Below are 24217 nucleotides of genomic sequence, written 5' to 3'. Positions count from 1 at the left end.
AGATGACTATATGATGATATGTATATCTGTGTATGATGATATGTATGTCTGTGATATATGTTCTTATGTGTACATTATGTGTATATGTGTACGTGTGTGTTTACCCTTGTGTACGTGTGTGAATGTATGTATCTTGTTTACCTATGTGTCTGTGTGTGTGTGTGTGCGTGTGTGTGTGTCCCCGGTACACGCCCTGGAATACACGGGGTGGCGGCGTTTTGCAGAGTTAGTGGCGGAGAGGAGAGGACGGTAGTGAAGGAAAGAACCAAGGAGGAGGCGGACGAGGAGGAGTAAGTCTTTAGCTCTCTGATTAGCAACGCTCTTCCCAGCTCTCTACTGCTCTTTTCAGCTCCCTACCGCTCTTCTTCGAGTTCAAAATGCGTGAAATGGCTCTATTTTTTTGCTATTTTGTTCACTTTTTTTTTTTTCGTTCTCATTATTGTATATTAAAAGTAGTGCTAGTTTGGCGCTCTCTCCCGCTCTCTACAGCTCTTTACCGCTATTTTTCGAACTCTGCGTGAAATGGCTACTTTTTTGCTGTTTTTTTTTTCACTTTTTCGTTCTCAATTGTCTGTAAAAATGTAGTGCTAGTTTGATGCTCTCTACAGCTCTTTACCGCTCTTTTTCGAATTAAAAAATGCGTAAAATGGCTCCTTTTTTGCATTTTTCTCTTTTTTTTCTCATTATTATGTAAAGTAGTGCTGATTTGGCGCTCTCTACCGCTCTCTACGGCTCTTTATCGCTCCACAAGGCTCCTCATCGCTCATGTTTCGAATCTATAGCGAGTTATTGCTCATTTTCCTTTCTGCGTGTGTGAAAGAGGCCAGCTGTCTTGGCATTAGTTACAGTAGTGCTGGCTGTCTAGCGCTCTTCGCTCCTTTAAACTTTCTTCCTTCGTTTTTTGAAGTTTTGTATTTTTTTTTTTTTTGGCATATTTCTCATTTTTTTTTTGTATCTACTCTGTCACTCGCTCTTTGCCACCATCTCTTCTTTATAGAATTTTCAATTGTGTGAGGCATGATTGAAAATTTTTGATTTTTTTTTTAATTACACTAGCTCTAATCTCTCTCTCTCTCTCTCTCTCTCTCTCTCTCTCTCTCTCTCTCTCTCTCTCTCTCTCTATGGAACACGGCTATTTTTTAGAGATTCTACATTTTCTTTTGCGCCAATACGTAATGGTTCGAAGAAAACGGAAAGCCTCGTTTTCTCTCGTTCACCGCACGCTAAGCTGCCCAGTCTCCGTTTTCCTTTCTTTCGTTTTCGTTTTTATTTATTTATTTATTTTTTCCGCTGCTCTTCATTCTTCGCCTGAACGTTAAATAAAATTTCGTAAAAATTTTCGTTGTAGAAATGTTTCGTTTTCTTTCATTTTGGCTCTAGAAATTACAATTATATTCTCTCGCACTGTTTGTTTGTGTTTGTGTGTTCTTTGTAAGTACTCTCTCTCTCTCTCTCTCTCTCTCTCTCTCTCTCTCTCTCTCTCTCTCTCTCTCTCTCTCTCTCTCTCTCTCTCTCTCTCTTGTTTTGGTGTTTTGTCCTATTTACGTTATCATTATTGTTATTATTATTGTTATTGTTGTTTGTGTCTGTAAGTTCCCATTTTTCCTGTTACCTTCAGTTATCAGTTACTTTTTGTTACGTGTTTCTCTCTCTCTCTCTCTCTCTCTCTCTCTCTCTCTCTCTCTCTCTCTCTCTCTCTCTCTCTCTCTCTCTCTCTCTCTCTCTCTCTCTCTCTCTCTCTCTCTTTGTTATGTATATCACATTTATTCCATTATAGTAGTTTGAGGTGAATTTCGCAAAAAAGAAAAAAAAAATCAAAATAACTAGAAAAAAGAAAAAAAAAACAAAAGTAGAAGTTGATAAAGAAAATATTAATTAATGTGATATAAAGCAAGTAATCAGTTATAATAAATTTCTTTTAGTTATCCTCGTGATAATGATGAAAAAGGAAAAAAAAATGGAAAAATGCTTTGGAAATTTACACATTCATCATCATCATCATCATCATCATCATCATCATCATCATCATCATCATCATCATCATCATCATCATCAATTTGATCATTTTTAAAAGTTCTTCATAAAGCCATTCTCTGTTTCTCGCTCTTTATTCATTTATTTAGTAATTTTATTTCACATTTTTTCCTTTAATCATTTTTACATAGATAATTAGAATGTTTTTGTTTAATTCATCCTTTAATTATATTTGTAGTGTTTTGTAATTATGTAGTATTCCATATTCCGTAGCATTTTTGTAGTGTTCATGTAGTTATCATCATCATTATTATTATTATTATTATTATTATTATTATTATTATTATTATTATTATTATTATTATTATTATTATTTCTTTCCATATTTCTGCTGCTAAGTAAATACAAGTAAATACAATCTTAATTTTGATACTTAAATAATGGTAATGATAGTAATGATGATAATAGTGAAGATAATAATGATAATATTAAAGGTAGCAATTTGTTATTTGTTTTGTAACGTCTCTCTCTCTCTCTCTCTCTCTCTCTCTCTCTCTCTCTCTCTCTCTCTCTCTCTCTCTCTCTCTCTCTCTCTCTCTCTCTCTCTCTCTCTCTCTCTTTTGTCTGTTCATGTTTTTGTTGTCATTGTCATCAAATGTAGTTTTTCCTCATATGATATTATTATTATTATTATTATTATTATTATTATTATTATTATTATTATTATTATTATTATTATTATTATTATTATCATTGTTGTTATTATTATTATTATTATTACTATTATTAATATTAGTAGTGTAGCTGTTGGTATGGTCTAGTTTTGTTAATTCATTTTGGCATGCTAAAGTAAAATCTAATAATAATAATAATAATAATGATGATAACAGTAAAGATAATAATAATAATAATAATAATAATAATGGGTGAGAGTTTCCGACAGATTTTTAGCAATTTAAGTTATCATCAAAATTTTGTCTCGAATTGGAAATTTGACACTTTAGGTTAGACAGTTTAAGAAAAGACAAGTCGTCGATTAAATAGATGAGTGAATGAACCAACAAGTAACAGTTAAATAAGTGACAAATAAATCAGTAAATATCTAACAGAAAGAATAACTTTTGAAAATTCTAAATGAAAAATAAAATAAAACAGGAAAAATGGCAAACATCGTCACATTTTTTTCACTTTCATAATAAAAAAACTACGAAATGGAAAACAACTAAAAGAAAAATGTTAAAAAACAAAACAAAACAAAAAAACAAGCAATTTAGTATTTTATTTTTTTGTTTTGTAGAAAAATTTTGGGACAAATGTGATATTAATGCTTTTTTAAGCTGGCTGTTTATTAATAATGTTTTTTCCCCCTCCTCTCTCTCTCTCTCTCTCTCTCTCTCTCTCTCTCTCTCTCTCTCTCTCTCTCTCTCTCTCTCTCTCTCTCTCTCTCTCTCTCTCTCTCTCTCTCTCTCTCTCTCTCTCTCTCTCTCTCTCTCTCTCTACTCTCTCTCTCTCTCTCTCTCTCTCTCTCTCTCTCTCTCTCTCTCTCTCTCTCTCTCTCTCTCTCTCTCTCTCTCTCTCTCTCTCTCTCTCTCTCTCTCTCTCTCTCTCTCTCTCGCTTCGCGCGCCGCTGCCATCGCAGGAAGAGGAAGAAGTAAGTTATCTTTAATTTTTCTTTGTTTTTTTTTTCTCTCTACTTTTTTTGTGCTTGTATTTTTTTCTTTTTTTTTTCTTTTTTTTTTGTGTCTTTGCTGTCGTGCTTTTAGAGTGCAAAGCTGAAGCAGTGATGGCGGTCTTTGTGTTAATTTTGAGTGTTCATTTTGTCGGTGAATGTACGTGTGTGTGTGTGTGTGTGTGTGTGTGTGTGTGTGTCGTTGTATTTATTTTTACATATGTGTATAAATATATTTTTTGGAGATATTGTAAGTGTGTGTGTGTGTGTGTGTGTGTGTGTGTGTGTGTGTGTGTGTGTGTGTGTGTGTGTGTGTGTGTGTGTGTGTGTGTGTGTTCCCCAAAACACCAAAACACACTAAAAACATCCCTAAACTCTGAAAATACTCGCTCATTGACGAGAACACCCCAAACAAATAAAAAAAACACCTTCAAAACGCACCAAAACACAACAAAAGCACCAAAACCCCCAAAACACACACAAAACACCTTAAAATCTACTTAAAACACACACGTCCCTTAAAAACACACAACAGAACATGTCACAACACCAAAACACACCAAAACACCTCCCCAACCTTTTCTAAAACCATCTTTCGGGGTGCTGCAGGGGAGATGAGGGCGCCAACTTCCTCAAGAGCCGTCAGCAGATGAAGATGTCAGAGCTGGACGAGCAGTTGGCTGAGTACATCGCGGAATGGAGGAAGCAGCGAGCCAAGGAGGAGGAGGAGCTCAGGAAACTCAAGGAGAAGCAAAAGAAGAGGAAGGTGAGACGCAAGACTAGTGTGGGATGCAAAAGACGAGTGTTTGAGGCTCTGAAAGATGGACTGCAAGTTGTGAGAGAAACAGAGGGAGGAGTTTGGAGTGAAAGAGACTAGTGTTTGAAAGACCGAAAGGTGAAAGAAGACAGTAGGTTGTGAAAGGAAGAGAAGGAGGAGTATAGGATGCAAAAGACGAGTGTTTGAGAGACTGAAAGGTGGTAGAGGTGAGAAGGGAGGAGTGTGGCTGAGATGTGAAGAGGCGTAGATAGAGTAAACCTGTGAAGGAAGGAAAAGAGAATAGAAAGAAGGAGAAATGGGTGGGAAGTGAGTGAAAAGGAGCAGTCTAGGGTTGAAGAGACGAGTGTTTGAATGACTGAAAGATGATGGATGACTTGAGAGAGAGAGAGAGAGAGAGAGAGAGAGAGAGAGAGAGAGAGAGAGAGAGAGAGAGAGAGAGAGAGAGAGAGAGAGAGAGAGAGAGAGAGAGAGAGAGAGAGAGAGACTGGGAAGAAATTGTTATTTATTCAGGTTGAAAAAAAAATATATTGGGAAGGGAAGAGGGAACGGAAGTGTGTGTGTGTGTGTGTGTGTGTGTGTGTGTGTGTGTGTGTGTGTGTGTGTGTGTGTGTGTTGCTTTACATATTCTTTTTTGCATATGTACACCTTAATTAGCTGTTTACCTGCACTCAAAGATATACAACCACTCTTATTTTCTTTCTACATCAACCTCTTTGCGGGCACTCACTCCACCTCCTCTTCCTTTTCTCCAGGTTCTCCGCGCTGAGGAAGAGAAGAAGCTGACCGAACAGAAGAAGGCCGAGGAAGAGAGGAGGATGAGGGAAGACTCCGAGAGGAAGCAGAGGGAACAGGAGGAGAAGAGGAAGAGGCTGGAGGAGGCTGAGAAGAAACGCCAGGCTCTCATGAAGGGAAGCGTTGTAAGTATCTCTCTCTCTCTCTCTCTCTCTCTCTCTCTCTCTCTCTCTCTCTCTCTCTCTCTCTCTCTCTCTCTCTCTCTTTTTTTCTCAACTTTCCAATCCGTTTTTTTTTAATGTATCTCTCCTTTTTTAAATCTATCGTTCATCTTCTGTCTCCTCCTCCACCTCCTCCATTTTTTTATCTTCTCCTCCTCATCCTACTCCTCCATACATGTTAAAGTATTAGTATGCATAGAAAAATTAGAACTATACTTTATCTGGGCTTTTTTTGGTCAAAGGTATATCAGGAAATGTATATATATAAATTTGTGTAGTGTATTTTGCTAGTATATTTCTATTACAATGATGCGTGAAGTCCCATGTATAGTATTATGATATGTATGCTTTTGTATCTTAGTTATTTTTGTGTGTGTTTTTTTTTTTTTTTGTATGATTGTGTGTAGAGAAGAGGCACTGGGTTGTTTGATAATGGTAATGTTTTTTTGATTAGTTCTTTTTTTATGTCTGACTATAAAAGATTCAGTTTTTTTTTCATGTCTATACAAATTGATGCATTTTGTTTTGTATTTATAGATATTAATTATTTTTTATATTGTTTTTTTTTTTTTATTGAATGGGAAAAATATTAACAACTGATTCCTGTTTTTCCATTTTGTTAATATTTTTTTAGTGTTTTAATCTTTGTACATATTAAGAACTCCATTACTCCTTCCTACAGTTCTCATTAGCAGTGAAAGCCCAGATATTTCTTTCTTTTTCAATAAGTAATAGATTTGTTTCGCATTTTCGTTAGTCCGTCCTAGAATTAGTCACCACAGATGCCGTTTTCTTTGTTGCAGGAGGTGAGAATGAACGCAGAGGCCAAAAAACACTAGTCCAAAGTAGAGATTTAAGTCATATGGTGAAGTGGTCCATCTAACCTTCACTAACTTCTCATATGTTATTATTTTTGCGTTGTGTATTTTATGTACCTGAGTTTGTCTGTTTTTTTTTTTAAGTTTACTGTTTACTTTTGTTGATTTTTAGGTGAAGTGAAGTGAGCGGCGTTTCTTCACGATTGTTCATTACGTTTTCTGTTTTATTTATTTATTTATTTATTTATTTCCAACAAAACTATTACTATTTTCTTTCCACGCAAAGAAAAAGTAATTATTATTTTGCCGTTTCTTTCTTTTTTAAGTTTAATTTTTCTCTTTTAATATTTCATTTTGATTTATTGTTTTTCTATATTCTTTATTTATTTTCTTGGCGTGCAAAGAAAGGTAAAAGAAATTCTATTTTATTTACGTTTGTTTGTCTTTCTTTTCAGTTCATTTCATGTTTTGTAGTATCGTGTGTCAGAAATGGTTTACTTCCTGTCTTTTTTATTCTGTTTTTGGTTATTCAAGTTTGCTTTATTTTGAACGAAACAATGCAATTCTCATCTTTCCATCCTCGGCAGAGTAAGGAGAGATTAGATTTTTCATTCCCTTTCGTCAGTTTCCATTATGTTCAGTTTCATGTTTCTGTAACCCTCTGAGTCTTGCTGTGTCACTAAACACTCGGATTACCAAAACTCATAAATTAACACTTTAGAAAATCCATGTTTGTATATGTGTATGAAAAAAAAAGTCACTAGTGAAAAGTTATATATATTAGTAGTTTTCCGTCCAGTCTTAGATGTAAGGTCGAGAAATGTAACAATTTATGTATTTATTTAAGGCCTTGTAGCAACAGTGTACCATGACATTCCGTTTTCTTTTTCAGGAGGTGAGCCTTAACCGCAGAAACACACAAAAACACACAAATCTCCAAACAAACAAACATAAAACCATTTTCCAGGAGTAAACTGCACGATATATTTGATTAATTATTGTTTTTTTTTATTATTAATCTTTTTTTTTCATCTTTTCCCCATAAATTACTTCATTTTGTTGTTACTCAGCCCTTCTCCAAGCGTGTTCTCTTGTGGTTGCCTTCTGCTGCTGCTGCTGCTGCTGGTGTTATCACTCTTCGCGTTTCCCTTAACACAAAATATTCCCCTATATCAATTTCCCTTTCTGTTTGTTTTCCCGTAACATTTCAGTGATATGAGTTTTCCTTCGTCTTTCTCTTTCTCGTTGAGTCTCCCCTCTATTCTCTCCTTCAGGTCTACATAGAAAATGGTCCCCGTGTCCATTTTCTTATCTATTTCTCCTGATATGTTTCTTGAAAACTGTTGACTTGTTATGATGTTACTTTTCCTGTGTTACTGAGTCCTTTCTTCCCATTCTCTCTCAGATTAACACACAAAATGGCACAATATGCACTACGTATGTTTTCTGTTTTTGTTCTTTTTTTTTCCACGACTGTCCTTTGGTTCTGTGTGACCGTGATGTTTTGTTGTTTGTCCTTACTTTGTTTGTTGTTAATGTTATTGGTGTTCTCAAACTTGCATTACAGATATTTACAATCTTTTAAACTATAAGTTAATGGTCATTCTTTTATACAAGCTTCCTTTTTTTTTCTCTCTCTCAACATCAATTTATTTTCTGCTTCGTCATAACCAGTGCACATCGAAGCTTCCTCTCTTAATCTTCTCGCTTTCAAAATATGAGTGATGTGTACAGCGACAGTCAAAAGTCTTGTAACCTCCTGCACTTAACTGTACTTGACGTTTTCTCTCAATTCTCAAGTCCTCTGATTGGCTGGGGATCTCTGAGTTTAATACAGAGAAGTTTAAGCAACTCCGGGGACTTGAGAAGAAGAGAGGAGACAATACAGTGGGTGTGTGCATGAAAGGTTAGCTAAGGACTTATGACCGCAGTTGTACAATGCTTTAACTAATATATTCATTAAAACAAAAGTTGAGACGACATTGAAAAATGGAATATATTAGAATTACTGTATTGCTAAGCTTGAAGAAAATATAGACAAGAGGGCAAGTCTAGTACGATAATATTCCTGCCATACTTGTAGATATTTTACTGTTAACTTGTTGCCTGTGAATGTGGATCAGTTTAATTCAGTTTACGTAGAAATAGTCTCCATGTGATTCTCATTTTCTTTTTCAGACGGTGAGTTTTGTTGTCTGCAGACCAAACCCCCCAAAAAACAAAAGAACTGTCTTTTCCTGATTTTGACCATTTTTTGTTCGTGTGTTTGTTTGTGTGTGTGTGTGTGTTTGTTTATTTTATTTTGTCCATTCCTTTTGGGCATCAGATTTTTCTTTGATGTTAAAATTTTCCACATTTCTTTTTCTGTCTGACGAAGTTGAGATTTTTGGACAAACTCGTAAGAAGAAAAAGAAAATAATTGTGTGTCTCGTGTTGATATTAACTGTTGTGTCTTGTTTGTTTGTTCGTTTGTCTCCGGGTGGTGTGTGAAGTGCTTTGAGGCTTACTCTTATATTGACACTATCTTATTTTCTCATTTTCTCTCATTTTCCTCCAGTACAAATACTCTACCACGCATTTTCTCTCAACTTTTTTTTTTTTTTCTTTTTTCTATTTTTTTCATTATTTTTTTTCACTCCATTTTCTTTTAAACCTTAGTCTTTAGCATCTCTCTCTCTCTCTCTCTCTCTCTCTCTCTCTCTCCTCTCTCTCTCTCTCGTCTCTCTCTCTCTCTCTCTCTCTCTCTCTCTCTCAAGTTTTTTCTTTACATTCTTTTTTGCACTTTCTTTCCCTCTCCTCGTTTTCTTTCTCACGTCCCATTTTCTTCAGCGTACTTTTTCTATGGCTATTTTTTTTTTTTACTTTTTTTTTTCATATTTTCTTATATTAGTATTAAAAATGTGTCGAATTTTTTTCAAAAGTGTTTTCTCTCTCTCTCTCTCTCTCTCTCTCTCTCTCTCTCTCTCTCTCTCTCTCTCCTCTCTCTCTCTCTCTCTCTCTCTCTCTCTCTCTCTCTCTCTCTCTCTCTCTCTCTCTCTCTCTCTCTCTAATGATGACAATAACAATAATGTTTTCTTTTTTATCAGCTGGTTTCCGGTATTCCCTTAACATATAATATCAATAATGTTTTTTTTTCATGATTAATATTATTTGCATTTATTTATTTATTTACCGTGGGAAAGGTAAGAAAGTTGGCTGTTTTTATTTACTCTTTATTTACATTTACTTATTTATTCCTTCTCGTGACTTCTAAAAAACGAATTTCCCATTTTTAATTATCCTGAAAGAACGAACAAATATGGTGTTTTATAACGAAGCATGATCATTTAATTTTTTTTCTTTTTTCTATTTATTGGGTGCCGTTTTTATTGAATCGTCAGCCAGCCCTTTCTTATCTTTCTCTTATCTCCAATGTTTTATTATCTCCATTCTGTATGTTTCTATATTCTGTCTTTCGTAACTTTTTATCTATTTCATCTCTCTCTCTCTTCTCTCTCTCTCTCTCTCTCTCTCTCTCTCTCTCTCTCTCTCTCTCTCTCTCTCTCTCTCTCTCTCTCTTTCTCTCTCTCTCTCTCTCTCTCTCGTTATTAAGGAATGTGTTTAAATAATAATAATCATAATAATCTATACTCTTAAAATCCTTGACTTCCCCAGATTTTCCTCCCTAAACTTTTTTGTTGCAATATCCTAGAGAGATAAAGCAATATTGAGAATGAGAGTAAATACAAGATACAAAACTTACATTAGATTAAAGAAAAGTTCAGTTAATGCTTTCCCTTGTCTTCCCTGTCACCCATCCCGTCTCTTCCTTACTTACCCGCCAGAATATCCTGATGAGAACTAAAAAAAGTCTCCAGAAAAATCTACAGAATTTCAGACAGTCCCAGATATTTAGAAGAAAATCAGTAGCTTCCTTCTGAAAAATCTGGAGCATTTCTGTTAAGCTCCAGAAATTCCCAGTTTGTCCGGATGACTTTGAAAAAAAAAATCTTAGAAGTTTAGAAGCAAATTAGCAACGTGTGAAATATCTTGAAGTTTTCAGATCATCCCAGAAACTTCACACCTTCAGAACAGAGAAAAGTCCTGAGAATTTCGGATAAAATTTCAGAATCACCCAGAAACTTCACCAACTTCTGATCAACTACAGAAATTCTCACTGAAAAAAAAAAAAAAAAAAAATATTCCCGTTAAAGTACCCGCCAAAAAAAGAAAATCCTTATGAATTCCCCAAAACAGCGTCCCTTTCCTGAAAAAAACCCCCTGGAATGCATGATTTTCCCCAGATAATTTTCCACCAATTAATATTTTGACCCTAAACATTTCCTCTATAATGCTGTGAGGACTACGACTGACTCTGGGCCTTGTTTTGTGTCCCCAGGAAGGAGGTGGCAAGAAGTTTACCCGCAGAGGAGGCGGCGACAAGGTGAGAGAGAGAGAGAGAGAGAGAGAGAGAGAGAGAGAGAGAGAGAGAGAGAGAGAGAGAGAGAGAGAGAGAGAGAGAGAGAGCTACACACACACACACACACACACACACACACACAGAGAGAGAGAGAGAGAGAGAGAGAGGAGAGAGAGAGAGAGAGAGAGAGAGAGGAGAGAGAGAGAGAGAGAGAGAGAGAGAGAGAGAGAGAAGCTTTAAAACACATCACAGAAACAATAATGAACTCACTACAGATAACCTCAAACGACCTTTAGTCAGTTAGCTATCAGAGCAAGCATCCACACAAACACAACAAAAAACACTAATACCTTCATTTAAACTTATTCTAACCATACATTCCACACACAAAAGGTAAGAAAATAGTCCTTTAAACTCTATACTTCACGCATACTAGTTAATATCATCCTATTTTAAACTATACGAAAAAAAAAATAAATAAATAATCTGTAATTCAAAAGTATTCAGATCACACATACCACAGGCAGAATCTATACTCAGAATTTCCTACCTTCCTTACATCACTCAAACTAGGTCAGATCATCCTTGCAATGCTACCCACAAATCCTTTAGCAAGCCACCTTACGTGACTCACACCAGCTCTTCCCTTCCTCCCTTCAGCTCTCCAACATCCAGGCTGCCAAGGGTGAGCTGGGCAAGACCCGTGAACAGCTTGCCGAGGAGAAGAAGATCGCTCTCTCCATTCGTGTCAAGCCTTTGAACATTGATGGCATCGGCTCTGCTAACCTCCGCTCCAAGGCTGAGGAGATGTGGGCCCTTATTGTCAAAACTTGAGACCGAGAAGTACGACATGGAGGAGAGAATGAAACGCCAGGACTACGATGTGAGTTTGGGGTCGTTTGAGGGTGTCTAGGGTAGTTTTAACTGTTTATATAGGGTTTTTCTGGGTATTTAGGGTGATTTTAGAGGTAATTTGACTGGTTTTTATTTTTGGGGGTTTTTTATGTGTTTTTAGGGAGAGTTAGGTGTGTTTTGGGTGTTCTTAGGGTTTTTTGTAGGTGTTTTTGTGGCTGTGGGTTGTCTGAAGGTGTTTAGGATGCTTTTAGCGAGTGTTTGGTGTATGTATGGCGGGTTGGATGGGTCTGAGATTGTGTGTGTGTATGTTTTGATGGGTGAATTAGTGGTTTCTAGGTGTGTTTGGGGTTTTTTTTCTAGGGTTTATAGACTTTTTGTGTTTGCATAGGTGTTTTGGTATCTTTCTTTAATGGTTTATGTATCTTTTTGGTTTTCATGTGTGTGTGTGTGGGGGGGGGGGTGGGGGGTGGCACATTGATAGAGTGATGGATTTTGGAGTTTGGCGTGAGGGAAGTGTGAGGTGCGTGTGTTTTGTGTGTTTGTATATTCATTAGTAGTTTTCGTATCATTCTCTATATCAAAATTTGCTTATTGTTGCATTTCAAGGTGTATTAGGAAGTCAAATTTATCAGTAACTTTAAAGGTAATTCATACAGGTCACTCATTTATTAAGTTCTATATATATAAGATTATTTTCCGTTCATATTTTGTAGGTTAGATAAGAATTTTCAGCTTTCAGGATCTTTTCATTAATTTCTTTTTTCTTTTAAGTTTAAAGTTTGCGCAGCTGTTCACAATGTATAATGAATAACAAACACTGACGAGGCTGATTGCACTCGTGTCTTAACCTCGTGTCCAGCCACCTCTTTGTCCTAATCTGTGTCCTCTCTCCTCCTCTTCTCCACCGCAGTGACCACGCTTATGTCTTTCATTTTTCAAGTTGTAATACGCATGGAACTGAACAATATTATTTCAGTTTCCTCTCTGATTTTTCGGTATCATTCCGTTTTCTTTTATTTCCATTTTTTATGCATGTATTTTATTTTGTTCTCCAACGTTTTTTTTTGTGAATGACTAAAAAGTTTTCATGTTTTCGAAATATGAATGTTTTATTTATTTTTTTTTTGTCTGAAAATTTTTTGGCGAATCATTCACGCTGGTTCGTTTCAAAATGGCTACAATACGTCATTTTCTGATGCGCTGAATCAATGAAGCGCCAGAATGAAGCAACTTCGTGGTTCAGTTCAAGAGACAATTGACTGGACGCGATGTTTTGAGTTTCCCATCAACCCCACCCTCAATGTAAGGCGTCCGTGATGCAACGCAAAAAATGGACGGTTCATACGGAGTTCGAAACCTCAGAATCCTGAACTCTTTCTCTCTTTCTCTCTTTTATTTATTTATTTTTTTCTACAGGATATTTGAATCCTAAATTCCTTCTTCCAAACATATGAACCCTTTTCGAGACTTGTGAATCCTTTTCCAGGACATTTCAACACTAAACTTTTTTTTTTTTTTTTTTTTTTTTGTGAGGTACTTGAACCCTATTCTTCGATTTTTTTTTTCGAGGCATTTGAACCCTTTTTCGAAAAATCTAAATCCTGAACCTTTCTTCTCGACACATTTGAACCCTCTAAACCCTGAGAACGAGACAAGAAGCAATGATGATTCGGTCACTTTGATGAAACAAAGGTGGACTGTTTCAAATAATTTTTCGAACCTATTTTTCCATATCCTTTATGCGTGATCTCATCCATCCTTTTATTCGACCCTCCATTCCGTTTCTTCCATCCCTCCTTTATTCCTTTCCTTCCTCCATTCCTTTCCTTCCTCCATTCCGTCCTCTCCTCCAAGCAATGGCTGAAATCATTACACACACACACACACACACACACACACACATACACACACAGTCACACACAACACATCTGAACGGACGAAATAAACCGGAAAATTACAAAAAAATACCGAAGAATCATAAGTGAAGCTTCGGAATGCTTCACTTTGGAGTCTCGGAGGAGCGAGACGAAACCCTGAATGCCCTGTCTCTTACAGCTGAAGGAGTTGAGAGAGAGGCAGAAGCAGCAGCTCAGACAAAAGGCTCTTAAAAAGGGTCTCGATCCTGAGTAAGTCCCCGTTTAAATCATTGCCCCATACCCCGTTTTCTGTGAGTAGTTATTGAACCTACGTTTTCTACAGGTGTACGATAGTTAATTCTGTTGTTACGGGTAAGTTTTCCCTTAAAATAGACCCTTTTTTTTCTGAGTAAAAGGCAACCCTCCCCCGTTTTCTTTAGGCGCATGGTAGTTAAGAATTAGATACCTGTAACTATTAGACTGGTGAAAGGGTAAGTTCCCCCGCAAAATAGTCTTCTCCATTTTCTGTGAGTTTTTATGCAACCCTTTCCACATTTTCTATTGGGCTATGGTAGTTAATTTTAGCATCTGCAGATTTTAGGCTTATAAATAAGTCCCCCTTAAAAGTAGGCCAGTTCCATTTTCTTTCAGTAGTCAACAAGCCTCTTCCGTTTTTTATGGACGTGAAGTGTGCATCCCTTTGAGTGGTTTGAAAGTAGGTTTAGTACTAGTCACCCTTAAAATAGCTCCACCGTTTTCTTCCTAAAGTAAACGACCCTCTTCCGTTTTCTTCAGGGGGTAAAGTTCGTGTGCATAGACTAGAGTGTTCATTACTTAAGATTCTATTAGTTATATGTAGGTTAGCCTTGAAAAAAAAAGTACTCCGTTTTCTTTATAGTAGTGACCTGCAGTGACCTTTTGCCTTACCTTCCCCACCCCCTCCCTTAACGAAAGTCCGCCATCTTGGTTCAGGAATAAGAATGAAAAGTATTTATTTTGTTTATCTTAATGAGATCTACGTACCGTCGCCCGAAAACTTATTGATTTGTTTATTTTTTTATATTTATTTACTTATTTATTTATTGTTCAGTATTTTCAAGATGTTCGGTTGTTTTCGCGTGCGTTTGTGCGTTTGTTTGTTTCTTTACGTGCGTGTTTCCCAAGTGACTCGTACGAAACGCTTTTAAAATTCGTTTCATCATTTTCGTGCACGGTTTTCATTTCAGCTGTAAAGAAGAAAAGGAATGAATGAAACGAAAGGAAGAAAAGTACAAATTGACGGGTTTGTAATAACAATGACAATAATAACAATAATAATGACGCATGTCTGATTTGCATTTAGTTATTCAATCTTTAATAGTGATAAAGAGGATTGTAATTGTAATGGTAATAGTGATAATGCTGATTTTAGATTTTTCACTTATATAAAAAATGCAAATGAGTCAGTCATATTTCCTTTACTAATGACACATAACATTTCTCAAGTTTGCTGTATTTTTTGCTAACAATTTTGTCCAGAAAACAAAATTCTTCCCAACATTTTTTCTTCATTTATGATTTTAAAAGATTTTTTTTCGTTTTGTTTTAGATATATGGTATTTTTGTTCCCAGTCATTGATGTATTAGGGAAGTTGTATGTTCTCCTTAGATACTTATGGTTCTTGTCTTATCTAAGGAATTTTTCATCATTTTTATCCCCAAAGTCCACACCACAACAAGCATGTCATTTCCCTAGACCTTTTTTTTTTTTTTCTCTCCGGAGAGAAGAACCACACTTGTATACTTCACTGTCCTTACTCAGTACTTGGTAAGGAAGCACTGCCCCTGTAGAGACTCCCATTGCAAAGTCCATATTATAAGAATAGGGAAAAAAGGACAAAAATCCCTACCCTCAATACCTTCCCCTTGATAGTGTTACCTTCCCTCAATGATCCAGAAGTGCATATCACAAATATTTATCCCCGCAAAGCCGGAAAAAAAAAAAAATGCCAAAAAAATTTTCTTGCAAATTTTCCAGCTAGGACAATGGAAATAATTTTTAAGAATAATGACCCCCCCCCAAAAAAAAGTTACTTAACCTTTTGGAAATAATTTTGAAAACCTCAAAGAACGATATGAATATCTTCCTATTTTGATTTGTTTTGTTAAAAAAAAAATATCCGACCAAATTAACTATAACAATTCCCATTTAGTCAATGAAAAGATATAATAAAAATAAAGAATTTTGACAAATTTCCTAAACAGATTTCCACTTAAAATAATACACATAATTTTCAAACGTCCCTATAAGAAAATAACACCCAAATTCTGTATCAACTCTAAAAAAAAAAAAAAAAAAAGACTACTTGAGGTAACATAAACAATTTGGCAAGACCGGCAATTTTGAACCAGAAAGCTTTACCCTGTCCCACCATCCTTGCACCTTAGAATCCATCCTAGTTTCGAGACCTTGAAGTAGAAACCCCAGTACATCCCTTTGGCCTAAACCCCACTTGCGGAACCCCAAAGCCCGTGGGATGCGAACTGTCGAGGATGTGAGTAAGAAGTGAACCGTTGATGCTAACCCGTGCGTTCTTCCCGACCTTCCCTTGCAGCTGAAAGAGTTGAAGGAGAGACAGAAACAGCAGCTGAGACAGAAGGCTCTGAAGAGTGGCCTTGATGCTGAGTAAGTGCTGCACAGAGAGAGAGAGAGAGAGAGAGAGAGAGAGAGAGAGAGAGAGAGAGAGAGAGAGAGAGAGAGAGAGAGAGAGAGAGAGAGAGAGAATGTGTCAGATGAATTTTGGCTACGATGGTTCGAAATAGAAAGTGAGAGAGAGAGAGAGAGAGAGAGAGAGAGAGAGAGAGAGAGAGAGAGAGAGAGAGAGAGAGAGAGAGAGAGAGAGAGAGTCATTTTATTAGCCTGAGACTGATGTATATTTAGTAGATAATTCATTATTTTCATGAAGTTTGCATCTGATGAAAGGAAATTTTAACTGGAAAAGAAAATGAAAGATGAAATTCTTAGCTAACATGGTGTGTGTGTGTGTGTGTGTGTGTGTGTGTGTGTGTGTGTGTGTGTGTGTGTGTGTGTGTGTGTGTGTGTGTGTGTGTGTGTGTGTGTGTGTGTGTGTGTGTGTGTTATCTGTCCGTCTCTGTTCTGCCTGTTATTTCGGTCACGCGTAATTTGAACTGTGTATGTTTATTTATTTATTTATTTATTTACTTATTCAGTCCTTCATCAAACAAAAATCGCGGGCGTTGGAGAGAGAAAAGAAAATTATCGTTAAAATTGCAACAAGACAAACTCCATTACCCGTTTGTTTCCTTTGATTTTTTTTATTTCTTTATTTGTTTATATATTGTTCTCTTTATTTTAAGTAGCAACGTTTACATTCAAAACATCGGGTATTTCTTGAATCATTCCATTAAATTTTTTTCCGCCATACGATGAAAATTTTGATATTGCGAATAACTTTTTTATAATCAAAGTAAACTAATTTTCATTGAAACATTTCGTTACGAACTTAGAAAATTGATGTATATTATTTATTTATTATTTATTATTAACATTGTATATCCCCCTTTTAAAAATGTATACTTAGAGTCGAGTATATATAGTTTGAACGTAAGTATTGTGCATGACTTAGAGAATACATAGCATAGTATCACATATGGCAACGCATCCTCCGTTTTCTGTGAGTATTTAATGTATCATGAAAGAAAATGAACACCGTCTCTTTGTCATTCCAAAATTTCGATTCCCTTTTGAAAATATTACTTTTATTTATGTGTTGTCTGAAATGTTTGTCTTATTCACATTTTTACCACTTCGTTTTCTATAACACTGTCTTCCCATTTTCTTCCAGGGCGTTGACTGGCAAGCACCCGGTAAGATGTGTTTGTTTTTCTTGTGTGTTTATTTTTGTCTATTTGTTTTCATTATTTTTCTTTGTGTCATTTTTATTTTTGTTTGTTTTTGTGTCCCGTTGTGTCTGTTCTTATTTCAGTGTGTGTGTTTGTGTCTTTTTTGTTGTCTTGTTTTTATTTTTGTTTTTGTTCTTTTTTTATGTATGTCTTTGTCTTTAGTCCACATATTTTTTGTAATTTTAGAAAGTATCGTTTATATATATATTTTTTTGCCTTTTACAAAATAATTATCGAGTAATTTGTCTTTTAATGTTATCACAAGGCTTGAAATGCTACGTTGATTATAAAACTATCTTAAAAGTTCAATTTGTTAGCTGTAAGTCTGCCTCGCTCTTTTCATCTCTCTCTGCCTCTTCCTTCATATTTCTCATCAACCCCTTCTTTCCTCTAACATTAATTCCTATCTATACAACTTCTACCTTCCTCTCTCACTCTCAGTCTTCCTTTCCATCTCACTCCTTCATCTTTATCATCAATTCAATATACAACCTCACCTTTTTCCCTCCCACACGTCCTCTCACTCTCTCTCTCTCTTTCCCCTTCAGCCTAAGATCCAGACTGCCTCCAAGTTTGAGCGCCGTACTGACCGCCGAACCTACGACGACAAGAAGAAGCTGTTCGAGGGTGTAAGTACTGCCCGCCACCCCCTGTCTGTCCCTCAGTGGCTGGCGGGGTACGGCGCCTTTCATTCAGTACTGGCAGGATGTGGCGCGGGTCTCTGTGGGTTGGAAATGGTTGTCGGGTTTATTCATTTATTTTTTCATTCTTTTTTTTGTTTTTTATAGTTTTGAATCTGTTTTTATTTACTGAGTTCATTTGTTATGTATTTTTTTTCATATTCGCAATTTCTACAGTTTTCATTGTTAAGAGACTTTTCGTTTAATTCATTCACCTTATTTACTAATGAACGGGTTAAATAAGCCATGTTATCAATTTTATTTACAGTTAGTTCATTCTATTTTACTTTTAATTAATTTACATTCCCAGAGTATACAGCATTCATTATTTAGAAATTCATTTTGTCTGCTTTATTTAAATCTATTAATAATGAGCAAGTTAATTAAAGTAAACCATTATAATTTTTACTTATTGACTTAAATTCCGTTTATTTGTTTTCAACTTAAGCAGCATTCATTAATGATTTACTTTATCTGCTTTATTGACATATATTAATAATGAGCCAATTATTTCAACTAGTCATCATTGCCATTTCAGCTTTATTTACTTACATAATCAATCATTCCAATTGTTTTAATTTATCTAACTTAATCAATTATTATCCTATTTAATTTTACTCATTTGACTCAACCAATTATTCTATTTATTCCTTTATTTACACACATGATCCTTAATTATCTCATCAACAGTATTTTTTGAGACAGGCATCTCTCCTTAAGTTTCCATTTTATTTACTGACTTCATTCTTTTTACTTTAATTTTACTTTACACACACGACCGCTTAGCTTCCCATCAACAGTAGCATTGGGCCATCATTCCTTTAAGTTCCCGTGGTTCCTTTAAGCTCACGACTCTTCCATTGCTAGGGTTGGGATGTTGTGATGAAAGACGAGTGGGAGAAGATGTGGAAAGATAAGTACGAAGAGTTTATGAACAGAACGAAAAGTAAGTGAACATTTTAGAACATTCGAGGTGACGTAGCTTGTTCTTCCTTTAGTGTTCATAGTGTCTTTTGTGTTTCGAATGTTGATGAGCAGAACAACATCTGAGTGAACATTATAGAACATTAGAACGTTCCTTTCGAGATTAGATGGATGTTCTTTTATTTATTTATTTATTTTTTTCAGTATAGTTTGGTGTTGAAAAATGTTATGCGCGAAAACTCGAAAAAAGAAGAAAAAAATTAAGTTAGATAAGGAATTTGTAGTTTTATCATTCTTATTATTTTTAGTTATTTTTTGTATTTTCTTTGGTTTTACTTACTTTTTTTTTGTTTTAGTTCAGTTATAGTTTGATTGTATGGGTTTTCTTTGATAGTGTTAATCTAGTGATCGTTTTCTCTTTTTCGTATTCCTTCATTTTTTGTATAGATCAGCTGTTATGGTTTGTTTTATGTGCGTTTTCTGTGTCCGTCAACGTTTTCTTTGTTTTAGTTTTGATAGTGGACTAATTAATTTGTATTTTTAGATATTTAGTGTATTATTGTTTTTTTTTCCTTATTTCGTTTATGTAATTGACTCGTGGAATTTTCTTTTATTTTCTTTTATTTATCTTTTTGTTCCAAGTCTGTTATTTACGTTATGCGTTTTGTCTGCGTTTGATTTTATTTCGTTGCCTTTTTTTTCTCGTTTCATATCGTTTATAGGAATTTAGTTTTCATTTATTTATTCATTTATTTATTATTGTTACGTATTCACCTACTGTGTATAGGAGAGCCGTTCGTGTTTACAAAAATACTGACACGTGAAACTTTATTTGTGAACCATAAACACACACACACACACACACACACACACACACACACACACACACACACACACACACACACACACACACACACACACACACACACAAAGGATACTTTTATGATTCTAGTGACAACAACAATGACACACACACACACACACAAGCTAGTATATAAAAAACATGCGTTCCTTTGACCAATCAGCGTGCGTTTGGGTGTGTGGCAGGGGATCAACACCAAAACATCCAACACTGGCATTCCCTTGTCGAATTTAGGTGCGTTTGGGTATTTGGAGATGTTTAACAGGATCTCCACTCATTAAAATACACACTTGCATTCTCGTATTCACCTTAGTTACGTTCCCGTGTGCTTATCAGGTTATCGTTACTTGAAAAGCTCCACATTTCGCTGTTTTGTTACTCTGTCCATTTGTATACCGTGTCCCCGTGTCCAATTTGGGTGTGTTTGGATGGATATCGTCAGTTCAAAAGAGCCACATTCTTTGTTCATCTCATTGTCCCCTTGCTATACTGGCGTGGCTGTCTTCAATGAGGGTGTTCCGCAGGGCCTCGTCGTCATTCAAAAGGAGGATCTTGAGAAGTTCTGGCAGGAAAGGTACAAGGAGTTTTCTGCGAGGCACAAGAGTGAGTAAAGATTGAGTCACGGAGAGAGAGAGGGGAAGGAGAGACATTGAGAGAGAGAGACAGAGGGAGGTGAAACTTGAAATGATTGATTGATGTAACAGAAATTTTAATAACAGTGAGATAGGGACCAAAAAAAAAAAGTAAGATTAGGTAAAAAGCAAAATACAATAAGAGAGAAAATTTTTGAAAACTAAAATAGACAAAAAAAAAAAAAAGAAACAAAACTTGGGACAAAAAAAAACAACAACTAAAAAAACAAACAAATATTGAGGCAAAAAAGAAAAGAAAAGAAAAGAAAAGAGAAAATATTATTGAAAAGCAAGGTATCTCTCGCTCTCACTCTCTTTCTTTCTCCTATTCTCTTTCCTGCTCAATTTTTTAAGCCCTTCGCCCCCCTCCCCTCTCCCCCTCTCCCCCCAATCACCCACGATTTTGCTTGTTCAATTATTCACCTTTTGTCACATTGTTTTTTTTTTAATTGTTTTTGTTTTATTTATTTATTTTGTCAACAGAATCGATTCAAAATATCGTCATTTTACGTCCGGTTTCCGTTTTCTTTTTGTTTCGTTTTCTCTCTCGTTCAGTGCGTGTGTTGTTATCGTTGTTTTCCAGAGAATGCGAATTTCGAACGAAGAAAATGGAAAATATCTAAATTAAAGCGTTTTATTATTATTATTATTATTATTATTATTATTATTATTATTATTATTATTATTTTCATCATTATTATCGTTATTGTGTCTGAAGATGATGACGATAACAACAACAATAATAGTAGTAATAATAATAATAATAATAATAATAATAATAATAATAATAATAATAATAATAATAATAATAATAGAAAATACGAGTTACGAGAAAGTTACAGAAAAGAAAAAGAAAAAAGAAAAAAATATTAGCTGTGCCCGCGCCCCCCTCCCCGCTATGCCCCCCTCGTCTCCCCACTCGTGCCGCCTCATCCCCCTCTCCCCCTCCAGCACGCCCCCTAGTGTATCTTAACCCACCAATCAAATCTCGCCGTGACTTTTGAATTGTTAGTTTGTCTGTGCGTTGGACACCCCCCCACCCACCCCACCATTCCCCTAAACCTCCCTCCATATCTTCCGTATCAGTACATACATACATACATACATACATACATACATACATACATACATACATATGAGTTTCCATAGTTTTATTTTCTGAAATTTATTTATTTATTTTTTTTTCTAGAAGGCAAGAAAGTTTATTTTTCACATTTTGAAAGATACTGAAAAAAATGAAAAAAAGAAAAAAACGGGAAAAAATGTAAATTTAAGGAATATTTAATTTGTGAGTAGTAGAAATTTTATTATTGTTTCCATTTCTGTTCATCTTTATCATTAATTTTCGTTTACACTTTCAGACATATGAAAAAAAAGAAGAAAGGAAAATAATATGGGAATCTATTAATTTTAAGTATTTTACATAAGATAAGAAAAAGAAATTAGTCTCACCTACCATAATATAAGAAATGTATCTATATATATATGCATTATTACTCTTATTATTACTATTACCATATCTTTATCTGTGAGGGGTTGCCAATTAGTAGATATTACCACACATTATCTACCTCAGTCTACCATATCTACTTGACCACGCGTGTTAGGTCACTGTCACCTGGCCCCGTGTCACCTGCCCCCCCTTGATGTGACCCCCCTCCCCTCCCCCTCCCCTGTTCCCTCTTACCGTCAATATATATTTTTGTACGTATTTGTTTTGCAAGTCTCCTCCCCCTCCCTCCGTCTTCCCTCCCCCCACTCTCCCTCTCTCTCTCTCTCTCTCTCTCCCCTCTCACTCTCCCTCCCTCCCCCTTTGTTTTGAAGACGTGGTATAATTTGTTTGTTTGTTTGTTTGTTTGTTTTGATTGAATTGTTTGTTGATTGAAGGGTGTTTTCCCCGTTCTTTTTCCCCGCTCTCTCTCTCTCTCTCTCTCTCTCTCTCTCTCTCTCTCTCTCTCTCTCTCTCTCTCTCTCTCTCTCTCTCTCTCTCTCTCTCTCTCTCTCTCTCTCTCTCTCTAAATACTTTATTTCTTCCTTCTTTCCTTTCTTCCTTCCTTTCTTCCTTAATTCCTTCTTTCCTTCCTTCCTTCCTTCCTTCCTTCCTTCCTTCCTTCCTTCCTTCCTTCCTTCCTTCCTTCCTTCCTTCCTTGTCTGTCTTTCAATATTTCCATCTGTGTTTTCTTCATTTCCTTCCTTCCTTGCTTCATTCCTTTTTTCTTCCTTCCCTCTTTCATTGTTTCCCTTCCTTTCTCCCTCTTTTCTTTCCTTCCTTCTTTCTTTCATCTTTCATTGCCCTTTTCTTCCTTTCTCTCCATCTCTCCTTCCCATCCTTCATTCCTTCTTTCCTTCCCTTTCTTTCCCCCTTCCTATCTTTCTCCTGGTCTTCATCATTGGGTCTGTTATCTCCCGCCTCTCTCTCTCTCTCTCTCTCTCTCTCTTTTGTCTCTCTCTCTCTCTCTCCCTTCCCTTGCCTACCTCCCTCCCTGCTTGGCTTCCCACACCAGGGCATTGTGTCAACCAATAAGGAAGAGAAGGAGAAGAGATGGATGGAGCTCAAATCTCAGTTTGAGGGACGTGCGAAGGGTAAGTTGAAAAAGAATTGAAAAGTGAAAATATGAAACCGCAAACTAACCCCAAAAAATAAATAAATGATAATAATAATAATAAATGATGAAATTGTTGAGGTAAAGAGAAGAAAAAAAACAGTAAAACAATGCAGAAAAGAAAGAGAATTTGAAAGGATGTAAAAAAAAGTAAAACGACATGAAATAAAGGGGGAAAAAAGTAAAATTCAATTGTAAAGTAAATTTGTGAAAAAGTAAAAAAAAAAAAAATAATAATAGGCAGTTATAAAAGAAACAAAAATTAATTGAAGAAAAAAGTAAATAAAAAGCTAAAAAAAAAAAAACTTGCCTAGATATAAATTCACTCCAAAAATACACAGAACATGTTTTCAGTATGTAAACCAAAATGGTAACCTTTACATTGCGTCTTTCATTTTTTATTTTATCAATTTTCATGGGATGCGTAATTAAAAAAAGTGAAAAAAATCCTTGTTTACAATGTGTTATCTTATTATTTATGCTTTATTTTATACTTTAACTACTACTACTACTACTACTACTACTACTACTACTACTACTACTACTACTACTACTACTACTACTACTACTACTACTACTACTACTACCACTACCGCTTTACTACTATCCTCACTACTATTGCTACTCATATAAAAGCTACAGCATATATCATTACATTATCGGCATTACTCGCTTCAAATCCTTCACTCCACGATTAACGGAACGGAAAGGTGTGCTCACGGAATGGCAACACTTCACCTGCGTTTACCTGCCATTTGCTTCACACCTGCTCACCTGTTAATTATCTGCTTTGCCTCGTTTTTTTATTTAATTTGATGTTGTTGGTGTTATTATTATTATTATTATTATTATTATTATTATTATTATTATTATTGTTGTTATTAGTGTAATTTCTTGTTCATTTTTCGTTTTTTTATTCAGATTTTCTCTTTTTCTCTCTTTTTTTCTTGTTTCCTTTCTTTCCTGTTTATTATTCTCGTTGTTCTTATTATTATTTTATTTTTCATGTTCTATCATCTTCCTCCAATTATTATTATTATTATTATTATTATTATTATTATTATTATTATTATTATTATTATTATTATTGTTATTATTTTCTCCCCTTTCTGGTTTCGTTTTGTTTCGTTTCGTTCTCATTTATTTATATTTTTTGTCGAAGTTTTATTTCTCGTGTCTGTGTTTGTTATCTGTCTTGTTTATCTGTTTGTTTGTTGCCTTGCGTTGTTTTGTTTTGCATGTGTAGTTTGCAATAACGTCCGTGTGAGAGAGAGAGAGAGAGAGAGAGAGAGAGAGAGAGAGAGAGAGAGA

At 35.4% G+C, this 24217-nt stretch overlaps 1 protein-coding gene across 1 annotated transcript in view; it reads left to right on the top strand.

Moving 5' to 3' along the window:
- Window positions 1-224: 224 nt before the first annotated feature.
- Window positions 225-24217, top strand: part of LOC135095738 (troponin T, skeletal muscle-like) — a 25694-nt gene continuing 1701 nt past the window's right edge. Inside the window, 10 exon segments of the mRNA XM_063996797.1 lie at window positions 225-290; window positions 4253-4409; window positions 5174-5338; window positions 10571-10615; window positions 11252-11416; window positions 11418-11474; window positions 13502-13572; window positions 17148-17169; window positions 17754-17834; window positions 22808-22886. Of these exon segments, the coding sequence (XP_063852867.1) occupies window positions 4293-4409; window positions 5174-5338; window positions 10571-10615; window positions 11252-11416; window positions 11418-11474; window positions 13502-13572; window positions 17148-17169; window positions 17754-17834; window positions 22808-22886 (802 nt within the window). The 5' untranslated portion in view covers window positions 225-290; window positions 4253-4292.

The sequence above is a fragment of the Scylla paramamosain genome, unplaced genomic scaffold (assembly GCF_035594125.1).
Source record: "Scylla paramamosain isolate STU-SP2022 unplaced genomic scaffold, ASM3559412v1 Contig1, whole genome shotgun sequence".
Taxonomy (NCBI): domain Eukaryota; kingdom Metazoa; phylum Arthropoda; class Malacostraca; order Decapoda; family Portunidae; genus Scylla; species Scylla paramamosain.
The sequence above is the reverse complement of the archived record's forward strand: the minus strand, read 5'-3'. Positions and strand labels throughout refer to the sequence as shown.